Source organism: Arvicola amphibius, chromosome 1 (assembly GCF_903992535.2).
Source record: "Arvicola amphibius chromosome 1, mArvAmp1.2, whole genome shotgun sequence".
NCBI lineage: Eukaryota > Metazoa > Chordata > Mammalia > Rodentia > Cricetidae > Arvicola > Arvicola amphibius.
The window spans coordinates 37,454,505-37,476,560 of record NC_052047.1 but is presented as its reverse complement, the minus strand read 5'-3'; the positions used below and the strand labels follow the sequence as shown (position 1 = coordinate 37,476,560).

At 41.0% G+C, this 22,056-nt stretch overlaps 1 protein-coding gene across 3 annotated transcripts in view; it reads left to right on the top strand.

The window, feature by feature from the left end:
- The first annotated feature begins 408 nt into the window (after positions 1-408).
- Positions 409-22,056, top strand: part of Klhl5 (kelch like family member 5) — a 44,659-nt gene continuing 23,011 nt past the window's right edge. The window contains exons 1-5 of one of the 3 annotated variants that reach the window (XM_038332739.1): positions 409-803; positions 9,544-9,726; positions 11,395-11,531; positions 12,774-12,970; positions 17,277-17,489. In XM_038332739.1, the coding sequence (XP_038188667.1) occupies positions 424-803; positions 9,544-9,726; positions 11,395-11,531; positions 12,774-12,970; positions 17,277-17,489 (1,110 nt within the window). In that variant the 5' untranslated portion in view covers positions 409-423. Of the gene's footprint in view, positions 804-2,666; positions 2,751-7,647; positions 7,758-9,543; positions 9,727-11,394; positions 11,532-12,773; positions 12,971-17,276; positions 17,490-22,056 lie in introns of those variants that run through there. The other 2 variants (XM_038332728.1, XM_038332718.1) reach the window with 2 other exon arrangements.

Genomic DNA, 22,056 nt, shown 5'->3' with positions numbered 1-22,056 from the left:
GCTGCGATTCTGCAGCGGGATAGTGCTTGCTGTCTCTGTCATTTGTGGTTTAGAAAAGGGGGTGGTGTTCTGCATTTGAAAGGACTTTAATGAATGCTGTCAGTGTTTGTGAGAGCGGAGGGTCTGTACGGGAAAGGGGAGCTGGGAAAGTGCCGTGCTGCTTCAGGATAGGTGGGTCAGAGTTTGCTCTGATTGAGCGGAATGTTCCACCGCGGCTCGGCTTTATTCATTATCCTTTGTTCTTTACAGTCTGATCTATTGGGATGAAAGTAAATGTAGATATATATATGAACGATTTCTTTTCCTTTGGAGCTGCTTGTTGTATACAACAGGAAATATACTTCTCTTGTCTTGGTTGGATGCACAAATCTGTGTGCCGTGCTTTTTGCCCGTTGCCTAGACGATCACTTGGTTTCTCTGAGGATGTCTGGTTCTCGTAAAGAGTTTGATGTGAAACAGATTTTGAAAATCAGATGGAGGTGGTTTGGCCATCAAGCGTCATCTAATTCTTCAGTTGACAGCCAGCAGGGAGAATTTTGGAACCGAGGACAGACTGGAGCAAACGGTGGGAGAAAGTTTTTAGATCCATGTAACCTACAGTTGCCTTTGGCTTCAATTGGTTACCGAAGGTCCAGCCAACTGGATTTCCAGAATTCACCTTCTTGGCCAATGGCATCGACCTCGGAAGTCCCTGCATTTGAGTTTACCGCAGAAGACTGTGCTGGTGCACACTGGCTGGATAGACCAGAAGTGGACGATGGCACTAGCGAAGAGGAAAATGAATCCGATTCCAGCTCGAGCAGGTTGATTATTTTCTTCCCGTCAGAGGTGGGGGGGGGGGGGTGTGGGGTGTAGTCTCTGTTCTTTGAGGATAACTGAATATTTACCAGCTAAGCTCTGTGATTGTACATGCACCTGCTTCCTGTGTTCTGTCCACATGAATAGCATCCCTGTATGGACATGTACGTTTGCTAGGATTCAGAAAATGTCTCAGCATTCATTCCGTGAAATTTAAAGGCAACACATAGCTTTCATTTTGAAACACCTTGCGTTCCGTGTAGAGGTCTGGCTCTGCCTTGAAAATAATATATAGCTGCTTCTTTAGACATCGTTGCCTGGCTTTATTGGTCTGCCTTCTATATTACAGTAAAACTACATAGCATTCCTACGGTAGAGGTCTTTGTGATATTTTGGATTAAAATAGGTTGTGGAGTCATTTTTAATTGGATGACATGAAAGGTTTTCAATGAGACACACATTGAAGTTCCCAGTTTTTGACACCATTTTAGTTGTCAATACTAATTCTGTGGTTATTTCTCTTTGTCCTGTCTGTGTTGCAGCTCTCGAGACTAAGACAGAGAATACTAAGTAGCATGTCTCTTTCAAGGCTAACACCTACTAATTCCCGTTACACTCACTTTTCACTGAAATCCATGCTGTTTAAGGAAAGGAAAGATAATCTTTTAGGAAAGTTTAAGGGAATGTAGGGGGTGGGAGCTGGATGTGGTCAACTGGCAAAAAGGAGATAAGGAAAACGAGTTAGAAGAACTATAATAGGGGAAAAGCATTGATAAATTCATGATGATTTTATTCCTCCTCTCCTGGAACCGTTCTTTTCTTTGAGATGGATTTTCTCAATGAGTCCGGCACGCCAGGTAACCAGTTAAAGCTGTCTTTCTGACTCATCCTCACTCTGAAGCGTTCCTAGATAGTAAAGGCACAGATGGCTTCTCACTTGGCATTTGGTTACTTTTCCCCCTTTAAAGTTTCTTTGCAGGTTTTGATTATTATAATCTCTAAGTTGGTTATTGTCAGCGTAGGCGTTCAGAAGAACCGAGATCAAATGCATTCATGTATTCAGACGTCTCATGCTTGGGAATAGTCACCACCTTCTCCTCCTCTCACCCTCAGATGTGGAATTCCGAGCTGTGAGAGGATAGAAACATAGGCCAGTCATCTGTAACCATCTGTAGAATGGAGGGAAGAGAGTCTCTTTCCTTAAGTAAATAGTGTACTTAATTTAAAAAAAAAATTTGATTACTTTATGACTTGGCTTTATCCTAAGGGGAGAGTAGCCATCAATAATTTTAAATATTGACATCAACTGAACAAACATGATTCTGTTATATTGGGGGGGGGGGTATTTGTTGCCATAAATAAAACATCAGATTTTTAATTTTATGATTTTTACCAATTTTTGTGTGAAAGTAAATAATTATTCCCCTTGAAAAAAAATCAATATATTGAGAATATTTAAACAATTTTTAAACACAAAACATCTATTTCTTTGCCAGCTTAGGTTATGAAAATATTGCCATCTATCTACTACCCAGGGAAATTATGTTAGCATCAAATTTATGCACATGTGTAATATTGGGAAAATTTGCACACTTCCTTACATCACAGGTGGTTTATGTAACCAATGAATACTAAAATTGAATCCCCTTTTTTATGTGCACATTGAATTATATTGGTGAAATGTTAGTTATGAGAGAAAATATTTTTATATTCTTTTATGAAAGAATATATTGTATATTCAATATACAGTAAGTAGCTATTGTATATTCTTCAAGAATCTTGAATTGATATTTCTATTTATAGGAATATAAAACTAACATGTTGATCAAGACCATGGTGAAGGATGGAAAACTCACATCTTCAGAGACTTAACTTTAAAAACAAGTACTATTTATACAGTAAAATGTATGAAATAAAAGAAAACGTCTGATTTTTAGGTCTGAGGGGGACATGTAAGCGTTTAGAATGTGCTTTGTCTTTCATGACTCCACTTTCTTCTAGATTAAATGTATCCAATTTTTATGCTTGTCAGTCTTCTGGTGGAGTTTTTAACCTTTGTCACGGGGATACATTTGTTACCCTCAGCTTTTTAAATGGCCAAAGTTCTCTAAGGGGTCGTCTTTCTACTATAAGCAAATCAAAGCGCCATTGCAGTGATGGTCTTCAGACTCTTATACATAACCTTCTGAACATAATAAGTTGATATCTGAAAATATTAAAGATGCAGTGAGGACGCACATAGAACATAATAATTTCTTCTTTGAACAGTCGTCAATAGAGAGATCAGAACTTAAACAGAATTTTTGGATTTTTAGGATAGGGAAAGGACAGCTGAGTGGTTTTGCATAATCAGAATCCCAACATCCATCATGGATGTGGAAGCTGAAGGCAGTGGCTACAAGTCTCCCATGCAAGAAGTATGTTCTGTTAGCTGTGTTCTGGCCGAAAAGTCAGCCCTGAGCATTGGCCTCTGACCACTTTCTCTGCCATTGCTCTAAACCATTTAAAGAGGGTTTCTCTGTGTGCCTATGGCTGTCCTGGAACTCGCTGTAGACCAGGTTGGCCTCAAACTCCGAGATCCACCCGCCTCTGCCTCCTGTGTGCTGGGATTAGAAGTGTGTGCCACCACCGCCTACTGTACTTTTTATTATAACTTCAAGTCTATCCTCTAGCTCTACAATACTGACTTTCAGCCGGACACATGGCTACACTCGGGTAGAGACTCCATTTAGAGTCTCTCTTCTAACTAGTTGTGGCCACGTGACCAAGTCTTCACCGCCAGAATAAGAGGTACACTAATTGTGCCATTTGCTTCATATCCAGGCTTTTCTTTACTCAGAGCTGAGTAAGCTCTGAGCACACAGAAAGGATATCCCTTACAGTTTGGAGAAAGATAGGCAAGGGAACCTACGAGGCAGAGGTTTATCTGCCCTTTGCCACCGGGCTACCTGTCACCTCTGCCTCTGATATTCTTTGACAAATCATTTTAGTCTATGTTCTGTTAGTATTCTCATTCCTCAAGTTCCACGGTTATGGTCAATGTGTGTTGTGTGTGTGTACAGGCACATGTGTGTCATCATTTTCATGGATGGTTCTAAAACCTTAAAACCTCCCTGACCAGATTCAAATTAAATACAAGTAAAATAAAATGTGGTCAGAAAGTATCATTCCTTTAAAAAGCCTGGAGCCTAATAGGCCAATTGTAGTTGGGAATAGCGGTGGCTTATGCCTGTAATCGCCACACTTGGGAGGCTAAGGCAGGAGGATTGAGTTCACAGCCTATCTGAACTATATAATAAGATGCTATCTTAACGTGGGGCTGGAGAAATAGCTCAGCAATTCAGAGCACTTACTGCAGAAGACCTAGGTTCATTTCCCAATACCCATGCTGGCTCATAACTGTCCACAACACTAGCCAGTTTTAGGTGATCCAGTGACCTCTTCTGACTTCCACAGGCTCTTGTACATATGCGGTGCACATATGTACACACATACACACACATAAAATAATGATCAGATTATATTTAAGAATATATATTTATATATACATATGTATATATATATGCAATATCAATTAATGAAAAAAGAGATCATGAAATTGAGGGAGAACAAGGAAGGGTACATGCGAGGGTTTGGAGGGATAAAAGGAAAGGAGAAATGTTGCAATTATATTATAAACTCGAAAAAGGAGTAAATAAATATATTTTTTAAAGTTATTATATTTACAAAGGGGATGGGAAGGCAAGAGTTGCAACACAGGGTTCAGTGCTAGGGGTGCAGGGGCAGTAAGGAAAGATTACAGTTACAGAGGCATCTTTAGTGGGGTGCTAGTGCTAGAGATCCACACTCAGGTCTCGTGCTTGAGTGGGCCCTCCCCTGACTCAGCCCTCTCCTAACCCCATCTTCAGTCTTTCAAAAGTGGGTTAACATGCCAGGCAGTGGTGGCGCACGCCTTTAATCCCAGCACTCACAGGCAGATCTCTGTGAGTTCGAGGCCAGCCTGGTCTACAGAGTGAGTTTCAGGACAACCAGGGCTGTTACACAGAGAAAGCCTGTCTTAAAAAAAAAAAAGAAAAGAAAAAAAAGAAAGTGGGGGCCGGGGGAGGCTTAACATGGTTCTGTGTATAGATACATCTTTTGTTTAACAAATATTTAGATTATTTGTAGTAGTTTCCCCCTAAACAATCTTTAGTAAATCTTCCCTGTGGATCAATATTTGTATACACAGATTATTATTTCTTCAGGACAGAGACTTGGGGATGCCTCGTGTTTTTAAGGTTGATTTGTATTGTCAAAGTCATTTCACAAAGATTATTGCCATTTTAATTCTCTCTAGTGTTATGCCTGTTGAGCCTTCCCCTTCGTACTGGTTCCTTATGATTCTTAGAATCATTTTAACCTTTTGCCACAGATATCCTTGCTTTAGTGTCCATAGAAGGTGGGGAAAAGTCCCCAAATAGAAATGTGTTTTCCTTGAGAAGGTAAGGGACAAAGGTGTTTTTTGTTTTGAGGGGTCTTAGGTAGTGAACCCAGAGTCTCACCCTTGCTAAGCATGGGCTTTACCACTGAACTGCAATTCCAGACTTAAAGATAATTCTGGAGCTCTCAACAGAATTCTTCATACAACTGCCTTGTCCTTAGGAGGGAGAACTCCTGTTGATGGCCGTGCCACCCTGAATGCTCCTGTCTCAGAGGCTAAGCAGGGCCAGGGCTGGTCAGTAGCTGGATGGGCGAAGGGAGCGCTCTCTGAAGTGGACAGCACAGCCTCCTCCTTCTCATTCCCTTGCGAGCTTCCCCTGTTTGTTGCCTTCACAAACACCCAGAATCCTTTCTCCCGCTGTGTTCCAGCATGCGTCAGTCATGCGCTGTCTGGGGAAGCATGTGCTGCTCATCTGGAGTCACAATTCTCCATCTAAATTTCTACTTCTATTTTATACCTCTATTTTTTGTCCACTTCACTTTTTTTTTATAGATTTGAGGTAGGGTTTCATGTAGCTCAGGCTGGCACTGAAATTTCAGTCCCCCTACCTCTATCTCTACCTCTACCTCTTAAGTGATGGCATTATAAGCATGCACCATCACTCCTGGCTTTTGTCAGTAGCTTATAAATAAAAATTGTATGATGCTATCTGTACATTCCTCATAAATTATTTAATAGATTTAGGGCATTCATTAAGTATGCTGAACAGTGTACATAAAAAATTAAAGACTGATAGCTTACACTAATAAATTTGCATTTTATTTTATACTCGTGATTATGAGTATTTGTGAAAGATGCTGAAAGATTCACTGTTCATTAATTGCACTTTTACAGAGGTATAGACTCTAGATGTCACATGCTATAATGCAGGTGCCAGGCATCAATCACTTCTGCAGAGAGAGAGCTAGGCAGACTAACCATAGTTTCAAAGCAGCTTTTTCTCTACTCAAAATCAAGAATAATTTTTGTGATTTAATTTTTAAAGCTTCAATAAAACTATTACTTTGTTTAAAAATTCTACTGTATTAGACATGGTGGCACATGCCTTTCATCCTGTTAGTAGGGGGTGCAGAGGTCAACAGTCTCCATGTTTGAGGCCAGCCTGGTGTACATAGTGAGTTCCAGGCCAGCCATGGCTACATAGTGTGATCGTATCCAGAGAGAGAGGGGCGTAGAGAGGGGTGTAATGCACATATTGTATGTATATACACATGCAGGTACCTGTGACATCTGGAGAATTACAGGCGTTGGGCCATGTTGCCAGTTACGTATTTCCCGCCTTATAATACTTGAGTTCGAATTCCAGACCCTTTCACCAAGGGTCCTTTCTAAGTATCCCTGCGGCGTCTTGATGTCACAGTGCACACCTTGAGAATTAAGGGACGAACAGTTGGTGATCCGAATCTTTTGGTTCTTTCCTCTTCTTTTGTGTTCAGCCATGTCCTGACTTAGAGTCAGTTCCTGGTTCAGTGGCACAGCCTAAGAGTGAAGCCAGGAAGTACTCACCAATATGTCATTCGTTGCAGTGAAGCTCTCCCACAAGTGAGCCATTGGTCCCGTTCTTCGAAATATGGTTTGCCATCTTAGTAATATCCTGTAAGCAAAACTAGGCAGAGGAAGTGCCTCTGCTGTCGCAATCAAGCAGAACAGAGAGAAATATGTTTTACATGCTCCACAATGACCTATCCCCAGATGTTTCTGTTGGCAGTTAGGATGCCTGCTTGGTTTACTAAAGGCCATTTTAAAGAGGAAGTAGGAAATTAAGTTATAGAAATCAGTAATAATGGGGATCATCTTTTAAAAGACAACCGAAGAGACAGCACTATGTCAGGAAAAGGTTGGGACAGCAGGCCTTCCGTTGTCCACAGCAAAATGACCTCTCCCGCCAGTGACGTACCTTGATTGTGAACTTAACCTCAGTTGACTGTGCATGCATTGTTTCATCTAATAATCCTCTACAAGTAATCCTCTAAAATAAAATACTGTGTATCTCTCCTATTTTGATGGTGAAGAAGGTAAGGCTTAGAAATAAAATATGTCCCCAGGGAGATTATTTATATATAGTGACTGAATAGGAGCTGAGCCCAGGTCTGTGGGATTCAGGATCAGCACTGTGCAATAGGACTTCATGCATTCATGGAAATGCTGCCATGTATCATCTGGTTTGATAGCCACCAGTCCCATGGGATTCTACATTGGATGTTTAGTTAAAGTATGACTATTCCAACTACTAAAAAAAGGAATTTTTTGTTTTATTAAATTAAAACTTTGTGTTTGTTTTTCTTAATTGAAATGGATTCACAATGGCCAGTTGCTATTGGGTAACAACTCTAGAACCTTCCTAAACTGTTCTTCAGTACTCTTCAAATCAACTCTCAAAACTAAAGCACGAGGAAAAGACAGAGCCGGAAATGTTCACACTGTCAGTTCCGTAAAGCCGTGGACAGGATGCTCTCTCCATGAGTCTCTCAATATCAAAGTGAGAAGACAATCACTTATGATGATAGTATTAATGATGACTGAGCTTTTAAATTTGAATGTTGCTTAGTGTTTATGATTGGATGATGACTCAGATCTTTCAGCCCGCTTATTGGTTAGTCATTACTGTTAATTTAAGATGAAGCATAAGAAATGGGGCACAAAGATCAGAGTCCTAGGAAAGAAATACTTCCTTTACTTTGATTTTGGAAGAATTTGTGGTTTATAAATATTAGATACTGTGTTTTTTCTCCCACTCTTAAGATCCTAATATATGCATTGCCTCTCCCTCAGAACACACCTGTGTAGGACAGGCTGGGAATACAGTCTAGCTGCCTCCCAGGAGGAAAAGGCGTTTGCCAAACAGCAGTCTCTACAAGCATGAACAAACTCGATAGTTCTTGGCAAGGAACTTATTAATTTTATCTATTCCAGATGCTCGTACTTTAAGAAGTAAGAGATCTGATTTTTTTTTCTTTTTTGATAGGGCTATTAGTTATATTAAGAAAATTACCTTCCAATATGCCGAAGTATAATTCAATAAAGCATTCCACAGAGCTGCTGAGAAATAAGAGCTAAGCTAAATGCTGCCTGGGTGTTGACTGACTCAAATGGTCCTAGACAATCAGATATGGTGGTCCTTTCCGGCACACGTGCCCTGGATTCTAGCCCTTCAAGTTACTTTAAACTAGTTTAGCTTTTTAAATATATATTACTGGTTATCTGAGTTTTTGAGAAAGTTATTTACAATGCTGTTTTTTATGATGGTGCATTTTTAATTAATTTTTTTAAAAACAGTCTTTTCTCATTTTACATGCCAATCCCAGTTCCCAGTCCCTCTCCTCCTCCTGCTCCTCCAGCCTTTCCCCACCCCACCCCCCATCCACGCCTCAGAGAAGATAAGGCTTCCCATGGGAGTCAATTAAGTCTTGTACATCTAGGACCAATGCCTCCCCACTATATCTAGACTGAGCAAGGTATCCCTCCAAAGAGAATGAACTCCAAAAAGTCAATTCAAGCACTAGGGATAAATCCTGGTCCCACTGCCAGTGGCCCCATAGGCTGTCCCAGCCATACAACTATATGATAATGTATTTTATTGATAACCTATGAAAATGGCCCTTTTTTGTTGGTTTTTGTTTTGTTTTTCAAGACAGGGTTTCTCTGTAGTTTTTGGAGCCTGTTCTGGAACTAGCACTTGTAGACCAGGCTGGCCTCGAACTCATAGAGATCTGCCTGTCTCTGCCTCCCAAGTGCTGGGATTAAAGGCGTGTGTCACCATTGCCCAGCTGAAAATAATCCATATTAAGTAAAGGATAATTTGTATCTCAAATAAAATAATAATGACACCATTAAATCTATTAGGAGATAACATCCATCAGTATGAATATAGCTCGGCAATTTTTCAGCAGAGTCCCAGGGTTCACCAGAGAACTCAAAAATGGCAGCACAAAGAATATGTGTAGCTCTAGCTGTGGGTGGCACCTTCATTCATGTGTTAACAAGACACACTACCCAAGCATCGTTGATTTTAAAACACAAAGTAGTAAGCCATACATACTTGTCCAGACATGATACACTGAAGCAAAGATGGCTAGAGTCTGAGGTGAGCCTGGGTCATGCTGTGAGGCCCTACACAGAGAAACATCTTTAAGACAATGAGTAGTTACCCTCTAATATTGACTGGCGACATTGTTTCTTATATTGCATGTGAAGGCTTTACAGGGACAGTGGGGAAAACTTTCATGACATGGTGATTGTCTAAAACGTGTGTTTTCTTGTTTCAGGACTTCCAATAGCAGTCAGACACTGTCATCCTGCCATACTATGGAGCCATGTTCATCCGATGAATTCTTCCAAGCCCTTAACCATGCAGAGCAAACATTTAAAAAAATGGAGAACTACTTGAGACATAAGCAACTGTGCGATGTCATTTTAGTCGCTGGCGATCGTAGGATTCCAGCTCACAGGTAACGGCTTTGAGAACTTCTGTCCGTGTGAAGCAGTCCCTAGGTAACTTATATGTGGTGAGATGACATACCCCAGTTAGCCCTTAGGCTTCAGGGAAGAGATCCAACTCAGAGTGTCTGAAAGAACACCACACACGAGATTACTCAACATAAACATCCCTGTCTTCTTCTGCGGAAACACAGGCGTTAGCCTCACATCAGTCAATACTGTTTGTTGTAGATATCAGCTACAATAAACAGTTTTCCTGCATATTAAATACTTGTTAAATGCTTTAAATAAGCTTTATGGAAATTAGAGTTTGTGGATAGCCAAAAGCAAAGCATCTCACAGAATAGAATTTGCGGAATCTTAACAGTTTTTCTTTTCTTTTTTTAACGCTGTGAACTGAACCCAGGCCTGCATGCTGAACATGTACCCTGACCACTTAGGCACACTCCTGCTCATTAGCAGATTTTAAAATCCTTATGTATTCCCTAATTTTGTTTTTGCTGATCTCTATGAAGTATGAAAAATAACAGTGGAGGTGGGGATCCTTTAACACAAATGACATATTCCTTAAGGTAAAAAGAAAGAAAAATGTTTAGGAAAGAAAGATTCATTTTCTTCTGATAATTTTATATTCGTTAAGTTATTTGTTGTTAATTACCACTACGATCACAAAGATTATTTTATGTCAATAGCAATTAGCATTGTCCAAAAGTTTTTGTAAAACCCTTGAGTTTATAGCTGTCAATTAGCATGTATTTATTGACAAATTCGTGTGATAAAAAGCCTGGGTTATGAACATGGTCTCTTAGAGAAGAGATTTCAACGTGAATTTCCCAGGCGCACTGAGAATGAGCTCATCATCTCACCAGGCATGTGCTGACACCACCACTCACACAGATGACCCCATGAGCCTCTGCTCCCTCCGCCCCTGCACTGAAAAGCTTTCAGCGACTCCCAGGTCACTGCGAGTGGCAACCCAGCTTACCATTGCCCCTCTGGTGCTCCATCCTTCCGCTGTCCCTGCTCCCTGGCAGTAGCCTCACAGAGCCCTCATGCTTCCTAGACACTACCGTGAGCTCCTTCTCCCGAGTGCTATCCCAGCACCTCCAGAACTAAAGTCTCCACCTCCCTTAATAATAATAATTTTAGGCAACCGGTCTCTGCCAGAGTGACACCATCTGTCTTTGGCCTATTGTTCTATAGTATTTACCACCTTCTCATTAACTATACCAGACTGTAACAAAAAGAAATAAAAGTATTAAAAGCTCGAAATATTATAAAATTTGCTGACACCATTTTTAAAATATGTTCTGCATGTTCACTTCTGTCCCAAATGGTTTAGGTTATTTTCAAAACTGGCAAAAAGAAAAATAACCTTTATATTTTTCTTTCCATATTATATACAGTCAACTTAATACCAAGTACTTATAACTTTTTTTAAAAAGATGTCATAAAGTGGTGTTTGCATAGGAAAACCATTTACCTCAGCAGGAAATTTTCAGTAATAGTAATTTATTATTCAAAAGAAGGAAGTAGAGCACAAAGGGGTTTGTCAAATGTACGGTACATTTGCTGGTACTGTGTACTCCTGTGCGTGCCAGATGAACAAAGAGAATGCATTTATTAATGAGCGCCCGGCTCTAATGTACTCATTGACTTCTTTTCTAATGCATCCTCAGGCTGGTGCTCTCCTCTGTCTCCGACTATTTCGCTGCTATGTTTACTAATGATGTCAGGGAGGCAAGGCAAGAGGAAATAAAGATGGAAGGTGTGGAACCGAACTCACTGTGGTCCCTAATTCAGTACGCATACACAGGTAACAAGTCAGAAAATAAACGAACACCTTTAGACTTAGGTATTTTGATTTCAGCTTTGATTTGTTTTCCTTTCTCTTCTGTTTATGTTTCTCAAACAAGGTGTCATATATTCAAGTTGACATTGAACTCAATGTGTAGCCAAGGCTGGCCTCAAACGGTTCCCAGCTTTCTTACTTCTAGAGTTCAGATTTCTCTCTGAATAAAGCAATATGTAGTTCAGTTCAGTTCTATGGACATCACTGTCTCTGATGCTGTTCTGTATTGGTTAAAAATCTCGATGTCAAAACCTTTTAAATGATTATCAGGATGAAGCTTGTGAATGTTTTTGAAGATTTTTTTAGTGTGTGTGTGTGTGTGTGTGTGTGTGTGTGTAGCAGATGTCTATGGAGACCAGAGACATAAAAATACCACGAGTAATCACATTGAGTTGAAATGGCTTAGTAAGTAAGAGCAGTTGTTTTGCAAAATGAGGACCTAAGTTCAAATCACCAGCACCTAAGTTCACATTGGATGTGGATGTATGTATCTGTAACCCTAGTACTGGAGGGTAGAGGTAGGGTATTGCTGGCTAGCCTGCCAAGGTAAAAAAAAAATGTGAGTGCCATGTTCTGTGGGAGAACCTGTCTTGGAAATCAAGCAAAGGAATGATAGAACAAGATGCTTAATGCCCTCTCTTGCACTCCACGCACACACACACACACACACAAATTACATACAATCTCTCTCCCCCTCTTTCTGTGAGCTATGTAATATAGGTAAAATTTTACATTTAAAATTTTAGAGTTATATGATTCTAGATATTAGTTACTAGTTAATGTAGCATTTAAAAATTCTGAAAATAAGCCCTTCTTATTTTTTGCTGCTTTGAGTTTTTTGTTTGTTTGTTTGATTGATTGATTGATTGATTGGTTAGTTGGTTGATTTTGTTTTGTTTTGTTTTTTAAGGGTTTCTCTGTTTAACAGCCCAGGCTGTCCTGGAACTCTCTTTGTAGACCAGGCTGTTCTCATACTCACAGAGATCCACCTGCCTCTGCCTCCAGAGTGCTGGGATTAAAGGCGTGCACCATCATTCCAGCTGCCATTTTTTTTAAGTAGAGGTCACAAAGGGATAAATTATTCACATTTAATATTAAACCTTCAGGGTCTGTAATGTGTGAATGAGCTTTTATTTAGAAATCCCGTTGTATGTATGTAAACAAGATTCATGAAGCTCCCTCATTAATGGAATCTCCTCCTATTAGGCCGCCTTGAACTAAAAGAAGACAACATCGAGTGCCTGCTGTCTACAGCGTGCCTCCTCCAGCTCTCCCAGGTTGTGGAAGCATGCTGTAAATTTCTCATGAAGCAGCTTCACCCGTCCAATTGCCTTGGAATCCGTTCTTTTGCCGATGCCCAGGGCTGCACAGATTTGCATAAAGTGGCCCACAATTACACTATGGTATGTATTTCCTGAAAATCAGAATCTTCGTCACCCCATTTCTTACATTTGAAAGCTTGTCTCCGTGTTGCTGGCGTCGTGTGGTCTTGAGGCTCAAGTTCATGGCGCAGCACTGAGTGGGAAAGGGAAACGAGCAGAAGATCTCCTGATGGAGAATGTCATGGCAGGCTTTAGAAGTGGGGTTTCCTAAACATTGCACTGCAGCGTGGGTGGATTTCAGACCCACCGCGTAGTCACTGGTGGAAACTGGTCAGAGTGGCCGTAGTATTCTGATACAGTATAAGATGAACAATGAAAGGATGAATGGGAGACCGCCTATTTCAGATGCCTCCAATTCACGGGAGTGCCTGCCACCGTGTAGAAATGGAACAATACTCTGCTTAAGTGAGATGAATTATGTGTTCAAAAGAAATCAGAGGAGCTTCTGACTGAGCAGCCTGAGAGATAATGGAACGTGGATTGATCTGGTAAAAACACTGCACAACAGCACGGCTCTATGCAGTGCGAGCTCAATGTTTTTAAATTAAGTCCTTTGATCCACCCACTTCACCTTACTTCTTTGTAGATTCCCATTTCTTTCTCTAATGTGTATGAGTGCATTGCCTACGTGGACATCTGTGCACCACATGCTTGCCTCGTGCCTGTGAAGGTCAGCAGTGGGTGTTGGATTCCCTGGAACTGGAGTTACAGGCAATTGTAAGATGCCCTATGGGTGCTGGGAATCGAACCTGGTTCCTGTAGAAGAGCAGGCAGTGCTCTTAACTGCTGAGCCACCTCTCCAGCCCCTTATTTCTTAACTTTATATCTGCAGTTTCAAACACCTTCTGGAATAAGATAAATGTAAGTAAATAAAGCACATCTTGGTTTGTTTTCTTCCTAGTAAGTGTATAACTTAATGTCTTCCTTTTGTTAATATTATATTTTTATTACATATATTTAAGTGTAAGCAAGTGCACATGTGGAGGTCAGAGGACAACTTGCAGGAGTCAGTTCTTGCCAGGCGGTGCTGGCGCACGCCTTTAATCCCAGCACTCAGGAGGCAGAGGCAGGCGGATCTATGTGAGTTCGAGGACAGCCTGGTCTGCAAGAGCTAGTTCCAGGACAGGCTCCAAAGGCTACAAAAACCTAAAAAACAAAAAAGTCATTTCTCTCCTTCACCACGTGGGTCCAAGGAACTCACAGGCTTGATGGCAGGTGCCTTTCCTCTGAGCCATCCCTCCAGGCCCAAGCTCTCTTTCCTAGGAAGGACTTTTACACACGTGAAAACATTTGTATGCATTTAGGTCACTCCCGTTGTTTACAGTACAGGCATGATTGCTGCTCTAAGGTTTAGATGCAAATTCACTTGGAATTAGCTGGATGTTTTTAGAGCTATTTTCATAGCCAATTAGTTGTAGTAGATTTTTTTATGTCAAGGTCATTACTTGACATTACTTAGCTTCAATAGAGAAACTCGATGGAACTCTAATAACAATAAGTAATTTAGAGGCAGATTGTCTGATTTGAATGTTGCTATGGGAACAGAATAAGAATGTAAAGCAAAATTCAATCTTCAGTTTAAATAAATCCCTCAGTAATTTCATTTGCTTAGGAAACGATTCTGAAGGGGGAAAGGGTGCCTCTGGCAAGCGCCTGGTAGCTTGGTGGCTGCTTCTTCCGTAAACCAGGTTGGAAGGAGGACTCGAGCCTACTGCTGGGCCATGAGTTCAGTGCATGGTGGCACACAGGGCATGTGCATATATCTTGCACAAGCTCGGGCAGGAGCAGGTGCGAGCTCCTGGGGAGGCCAGAGTCTGGAAACTTCTGTTCCCCTTCTCCACTGCCTCTGAACATGACCTGGAGCATCTCATTTAGAACACTCTAGATTAGTTTATCATTACAGCTACTTCATATCACTAGAGTTTTTTATGAAGCAAGCAGCGTTGACTTTTACAATTCTAAATGTGATTTTTCAGTCTAGAAAATGTTTTTTTTTTAAATTCATTGAATTCTTCTAAAATAGCTACTCTAAAGCAAAGGCATGGTTTTTGAAAGGGATTTTGTGTTTAAACTCGCTCCAGTAGTATTGTGTAACCGTTGAAAAGCTCAGTTCCCATGCAGTATAAATGAGGCTGGAGTGGAAAGGGCATTCCTCTGCAATAGATACAGTAACGATTTGTCAAGTAGCCCCCTCACCCCGAGGAAATGCAGCTAATACCATAGGGAAGTAGAACAGCAATCACATTAGTGTTGTGCAAAGGTGTTGCCTAGCCAATACTGGTACCATACTTGGACCCAGGCTGGCCTCAGATTCACAGTCCTCCTGCCTCATGCTCCTCAGAGCTGGACTCGCAGATATGTGCCACCATGCCTAGCCACGCCATATCGTTAAATTACCAGAAATACTATTTACATCTCAAGACTCTCACCTAACGTTACATATTAAATATCTTTACATACAACTATGTGATCTTCTTCCAAATTCATATTGCCTGCTTAATAATCATTGAGCTATAACTTTCTAGAGCTGGACATTAGGTCTATTTTAACTATAAAATGATGCTAAAAGAAGCATTTGTATTGTAAGTATTTGGCTTTGTTTCCCATTGTGCAAAGCATTTCTTAAGGATTCAAATAACAGGTGGAATGACCAGGCTGGGGGTTTTGCAGCGCTGGGGGCTGAATCCCAGGTCTTGCTCATGCCAGGCAAACCCTTCTCTACCGAGCTACAGCCCCAGACTAGTTTTGATCATTTTTGGCTCTTGCTGTGTGTTCCCAAATCATCTTATAATGTCAGTCTGCAATTGAGTAGAACAGTTTGCTTGAAGCCATTCCAGCGCTGAGATTTTATTAAAATATGTTCCTGAAAATGATAATCAATCATATAAAGTAGATTCACTTTGGTATCTTTTAACAAATCATGATGAATTGGAGCAATTGAATTTAGTTAATTATTCATGAATGGTTTTCCTCCTAAGACTCTGCTGAAAGGAACGTCAGCCCAAGATAGATTTCAGATCAGTATCTCGCTTGGGTTACCACAGGCTAAATGGAAACTATGATTCTCATTTTAATATGGAAGATAGTTATTGATAGGCCTTATCTCTAGCTCTCATTTAAGCAGCATTCACTATTTCACTAAAACGCTGTATGCCGAGGCAGACAGTACATTAGGAAGTGTAAGAGAAACATTACAAGATCACGTCTGGGGTTTGTATTTATATCCATTATTCGTTAAAACTTAGAGACTTCGAAGCGGAGAGGGTGAGATTTCCTTCCTTCAGGCTGGAGAGATGGAGCAGCGGCTGTGTACTGCTCTTGTGGTGACCCATATTCAGATGGCTCACAACTACCGTGACTCTAGCTTCTGGCCTCTGCAGACGCTGCACCTACACACAGACACAAACGTGTGCACACGCTTTAAAGGAAGGGATTTTAAGAGAAGATTTCTTTCTCTCCAGATTAATTAACATAATGATAAACAGTTATTTCACTCCACAGGCATGTGCTGGTGTCCCATTTCCAATCGCAGAGGTTTTGATTCTAACATGCAGTCAGGACTCATTCATGTGCAGTCCCAGGTCCTGCTCCTAGGACATGCTAGGTTAACAGTTTGCTTTGGTTCTTTTTGCTAATAGCAAACTAACTCTGCATAAATCATATTAGAAGAAAGTTGAATATTGTAAATAGACCTGAAATCCTTGGTGGTCTTCTAAAAAGCATATTTTTGAGCTATGTGTGGTAGCACATCTCTATGATCCCAGAAGAACCTCAAGTTCAAGGCCAGCCTGGGCTTAGGTAGACCCTGTCTTTTAAATAAAACAGATCAGAACAAAACATTAATGGCTGCTTTGGTTGTAGAATAATCTTAAAGATAAGTGTTCTGCCATGGCAGGATATAGGCCTTTGATCTAGACTCTTAGGAGGCCTGGCCAGCTTAGAGGCAATTCCTGGGTCAGAAGCACCTTCACTGCTGCCTAAATTCCCTAAGAACCTGATATTGGTCATTCTCCTTGGTGTTTACTTCATTTTTCAATCTTCCTTAAGAAACTAACTCCATCAAAACTATTCCTTAACTTGAATAATGCAATAAATAAATGTCATAGGTCCACTTCACGGTGTAGCAAGCTGACACTGTTTCTACTTACACGTTTAACGAGAGGTACGGGTTAGTGTTTCTCCTGGCTTTCTTTCCTAACAGGTGGCTATAAAATTGTGTCTAAAATACAAATTATTCTGGACACCTAATATAAAAAATTTAACTTCTTTCATGTAAATAGTGAAGGCTAAATGGAATAATAATTTATTTACCTTTTTCCCCCTCTAGGAACATTTCATGGAAGTAATCAGAAACCAGGAGTTTGTCTTACTCCCAGCCAATGAAATCGCAAAGCTCTTGGCCAGCGATGACATGAACATCCCTAATGAGGAGACAATACTGAACGCACTTCTTACTTGGGTCCGGCACGATTTGGAGCAGAGGCGGAAAGATCTCAGTAAACTTTTGGCTTATATTAGGCTACCTCTCCTTGCACCACAGGTAATTAATTGGCACTCGTCTGCGGGTGTTTTTCTTTGGCTAGTCTGTCAAAGTGATTTATACATGTATTCCTGTGGAATGTATCAGTTCAGAGATATTAAACCAACAAAATGCTGCTTCTGTTTGCAGTTCAGAGGGTCAAGTTACCTAACTTCCATTGATTAAGGAGCACTGTTGATTTCGAGTTAGCAATTTTATTGGACTCTACTATCAACCTATCCTAATAACTGGAGGTAACTTAGTAATAAGAGCCAGAAATTTTAGATCAGCTCATTGCCGCATGCTGGTTAGGTACCTACTGACTGCTGGGCTCTGTGGTAAATGCTCCGACACCGGAAGCTTTGACTTGACTTGGTGTATTCTCATACCATAGCCTCCCCTCTGGGCAACAGGGATGGCACGGATTGTTATCAAGCAGAGGTGCCTCTTATCTGGCTGTCTCAGGATTATATAAGAGAAATGCATTCTGTGAAACATAATGTGCTATAAATAATGCCATAGTTTCAAAATGAGGCCTCTCGTCAGTGTGTTCAGAGTTGTCAGTCATTACAGCCTTGCACAATTTCCCCTTTGTGCAGTTTCCACTGGAATATATAGGAATTTCCCCAGCATTTTTTCCTGCCTATCTCGGGCATTGAATAGAGAAAGAGTCCTTGAATGCAGAGGAAGTGAGAGCTCTCCCTGATTCAGACTTGGCTTTCTTTTCTTTTTCTTATTATTTAAGTGTCACAGATGCTGCCTTCTTTGTATTAATTTTGCAGCTAATGCATTATTTCTGGCTACCGTGAGCAGAAGTTTATACTCTACCTAGCAAAAACAAAAATCACTGCCAAGGCCTCATGCTCAGCTCTCCCTATTCACAAGCAGAATGGCATAAATGGATGGCAGTTCAGGAAAAACAGCATAATAAAGGATTTCTCTTGAAATCAGATTTAAAGAGGGTCCTAAAACTTTTCTTGCTTCTTAGCAGATATTCTTTCCTGTTCTTTTCTGAATGAAAGAAAGTAAAATATGGAAAATCTTAGTGGGAAGATTCTATATAACCTGGAAATGTAGTTTAGTTCTGCAATTTAAAGGGCACTTCCAACATGGCAGGCCTCTCACCAACCTTTAAAACTCCTGTTCCCAGGAACTTAGGGACAGAACATTTCCCTGAGTCCTTAGAAAGACAGGAGATCATTAAGTCCAACACCTGGGGCACAGGCAAAGCACTAGGCAAGTAAAACCAGATGTTCAGAACCACAGCTCCATTCAACAACAGAGTAACTCTGTGCATTCTTGTCCTTCTCAAATGTGACTCTGCTTGCCTTTACTACTTGATTAACATGGAGCTCCTGAGAGCCAGAGCTAGGATTTGAACCCACATATGGCTCTGTGCCCATTCTGTCTGTTAAACACACCATGTATAAAATTGCAGGATTTGGGTTAAGAAGGAAACAGAATGCAAGTTAGGTGTGGTTATAAAATAGTAAGAAGAGGCTCTGAAGAGATAGGTGAATAAACACAACATGGAAAAAAATGAGTCCCCCCCCCCAAAAAAAAAAAGATGGCAGAGAACCAGAGTGAACTTCCTTAAATGTCATGTGATCTGCATCTTGTGTTAGCCACCAAAAGCATGGTGGGGCAGGGGAGGGGGGCGGGACATGTTCTGGAAAAAGACCAGATTGTGCACTGGTGTGAATCATACATTATGGGATTTGAAGAATGCTTACTTGACAAAATAAAGAGGGCTGATATCAAGAGGTGAAACTAGAGAGGGAATTAAACCAGCTCATGAAGAACCTCTAGTCATGCCAAGGAGTTTGGGCTTTATCTTAAAAGGAAGGATGGAAAGGTTTTATCATAAGAATGGCATAGCATAATTCTGTTTGGGGGCAACGACTGTAAATACACTAGAGAATGAATCAGGTCTACACTAGAGACCCGTTAGAAAGGCTGTTGGAGTTCAGCCAGGCGAAGAAGACACTCAGGCAGTGCCAGAGAGAAATTACCAGAAACTGACAAAACTTAATGACTGGGTAAGAAGGGCCCAATGTGATCCTATTTGTAGAATGAGGTTAGTGAAGGTGATGTCATCGAGACAAGGGATGGAGTGAGGGATAGCATGTAGCGTGGGGGAGGGAATGGGAGAACCATTTTCCCAAAATTGCTTGGCACCTTACATCTTGAATCCTCAGAATATTAAGAGGAAAAAAAAATAGGAAAACTTACTAGCATGTTGGAGCCCAAAGCAAAAGAATGATACTGGCCAGGGAGAATGCAAAAGTGCTAGGACTGGACCCTAGGAATCACTAAGGTGATGGTGTTTAGCCATCACCAGCCTAACCATGTGACTGGAGTTACTAGAGCTTGATTCCATGACTGAGGAGGAGGAAGTACTGTGTCATCTGATGCTACAGAGAAGGCAGGTAAGGAGGGGGGACTCAGTGGGTTAGCCAAATGGTTCTTGAAGTATAGGACCCATAGTGCCTGTGAACTTTTGAGATGGACCCTAGAAAGGAGATTTGATAAGCCCTACACTGATTTGGGTGCACCCTCGGGTTTGAGAACCCCTGTCCATGCTTGGCGGTAGTAATGGAAGAACACATATGATTGAATTGGCCACCTTGCCCTGCACTGTGTCAACAGTTATTTTACCTCTCTGAGCTCTGGTTTTCTTTCCTACAATGAGAATACTAAATTGCAGTATTGCAACAGTTAGTTACTCTGTTGCTTCACCCCCCCCCCCACATCTTTGGTAACTTCCTCTATAAAAAGAATACAATGTAATTAGATTATATCCACTACTATCAGCCTCCTCCAACTCCTCAGGACCACACACACACACACACACACACACACACACACAGACTATAACCCACTGAGGACAGTTGGTGCTGCCATCTGTGCACGGGTATAGGACCATCCATTGGCCCATGATCAATCTACTAGGCACCACATGGCTATAGGGAACTGACAGTGCCTTCCTCAGTGACTGTCATTTGCCATAATCCCCTCAGCTAAGGTAAGATCCTTGTGAGCCCCTCTTCCATCTGCACTGGAGCCTTGATGTGCTTGTTCTTGCACAGGTCTTATGCAGGCAAGCACAGCCACATTAGCATTGCTGTGTCCAGAACTATTTTATGGCAGTCCTCCCTGTCCTGTGGCTTTTATAATCTTTCTGACCTCCTTCCACAGTGTTCCTTGAGTTGTGGGGGAAGGGGAAGTAATAAATTTCCCAGTGTGTGTGTGTGTGTGTGTGTGTGTGTGTGTGTGTGTGTGTGTGTTATACAGTTCCCAATTAGGGCTGAGTACTTGTGAGGTTTTTGGGTTTGGATTTGAGTTTTGATGATAAAAGTGAAAACCAAAATTATAGAATTAGTTACCAAGTAGAATTCTGAAGTTAGATTCTGTATGTTTTACTTTAAAAGGTAAGGAAATATAACAATTGTTAAAATTGCCAAGTACTATTGAGTAATTAATGGCTATTTTTAAAACTCTAATTAGGTATAGTAACCTAGAGAATTTACATTTGTGAAGTGGTGTTTTCTCAATATCAAGTAAATGAGATTTTATCATCAATTTTCAAATATTAATTTTATTATAATGTTATCAACAGTAGATATTGCAAATGATGGGAGGAATGATAGGCATAATTATGGTATGCTACCCAAGTGATCCTTTAATTTTTTATTTATTATTTGTATATGGACTTGTGTGTATGTACATGCATGTGTGATGAGGGAAGGGCACACATTCCATAGTGTGCATGTGAAGGTCAGAGGAAAACTTGATGGGGCGTGTTCTCACCTGCCTTTAGGTAAGTTCCAAGGTTGGAACTCAGCTCATCAGACTTGCACAGCAAGGGTTTTACTCACTGGGTCATTTCATCAGATCATCAAATGGTCTTTTAAAAATAAATTCTGGGGCTGGAGAGATGGCTCAGTGGTTAAGAGCGATGCCTGCTTTTCTTTTCTTTTTTTTTCTTTTCTTTTTTTTTTTTTTTTTTTTTGGTTTTTTGAGACAGGGTTTCCCTGTAGTTTCTAGAGCCTGTCCTGGAACTAGCTCTTGTAGACCAGGCTGGCCTTGAACTCAGAGATCTGCCTGCCTCTGCCTCCCGAGTGCTGGGATTAAAGGCGTGCGCCACCACCGCCCGGCCGTTGCCTGCTTTTCTAAAGGTTCTGAGTTCAATTCCCAGCAACCACATGGTGGCTCACAACCATCTGTAATGAGGTCTGGTGTCCTTGTATACATAATCAATAAATAATATTTTAAAAAAAGAAAATAAATTCTGCTTATGTTTGTGCACACACTTATATGTGCTATGTATACTTGCTTGTATGTATCCATACATCTCTGTAGATGCACATGCAGAGGCCAGGGGCCAACAGCATATGTCTTCCTTGGTCACTCCTCACCATATTTTTTAAGACAGGATCTCTCACTGAATCCGGAGCTCATCACTGTGGCTAGACTGACTGACCAGTGAGTTCGAGCGATCCACCTGTCTCCAGCCCGCCCAGTGCTGAACTTAGAGATCCATGACCTGGTACCCAGCTTTTGTGTGGGAACTGGAGATCTGAATTCA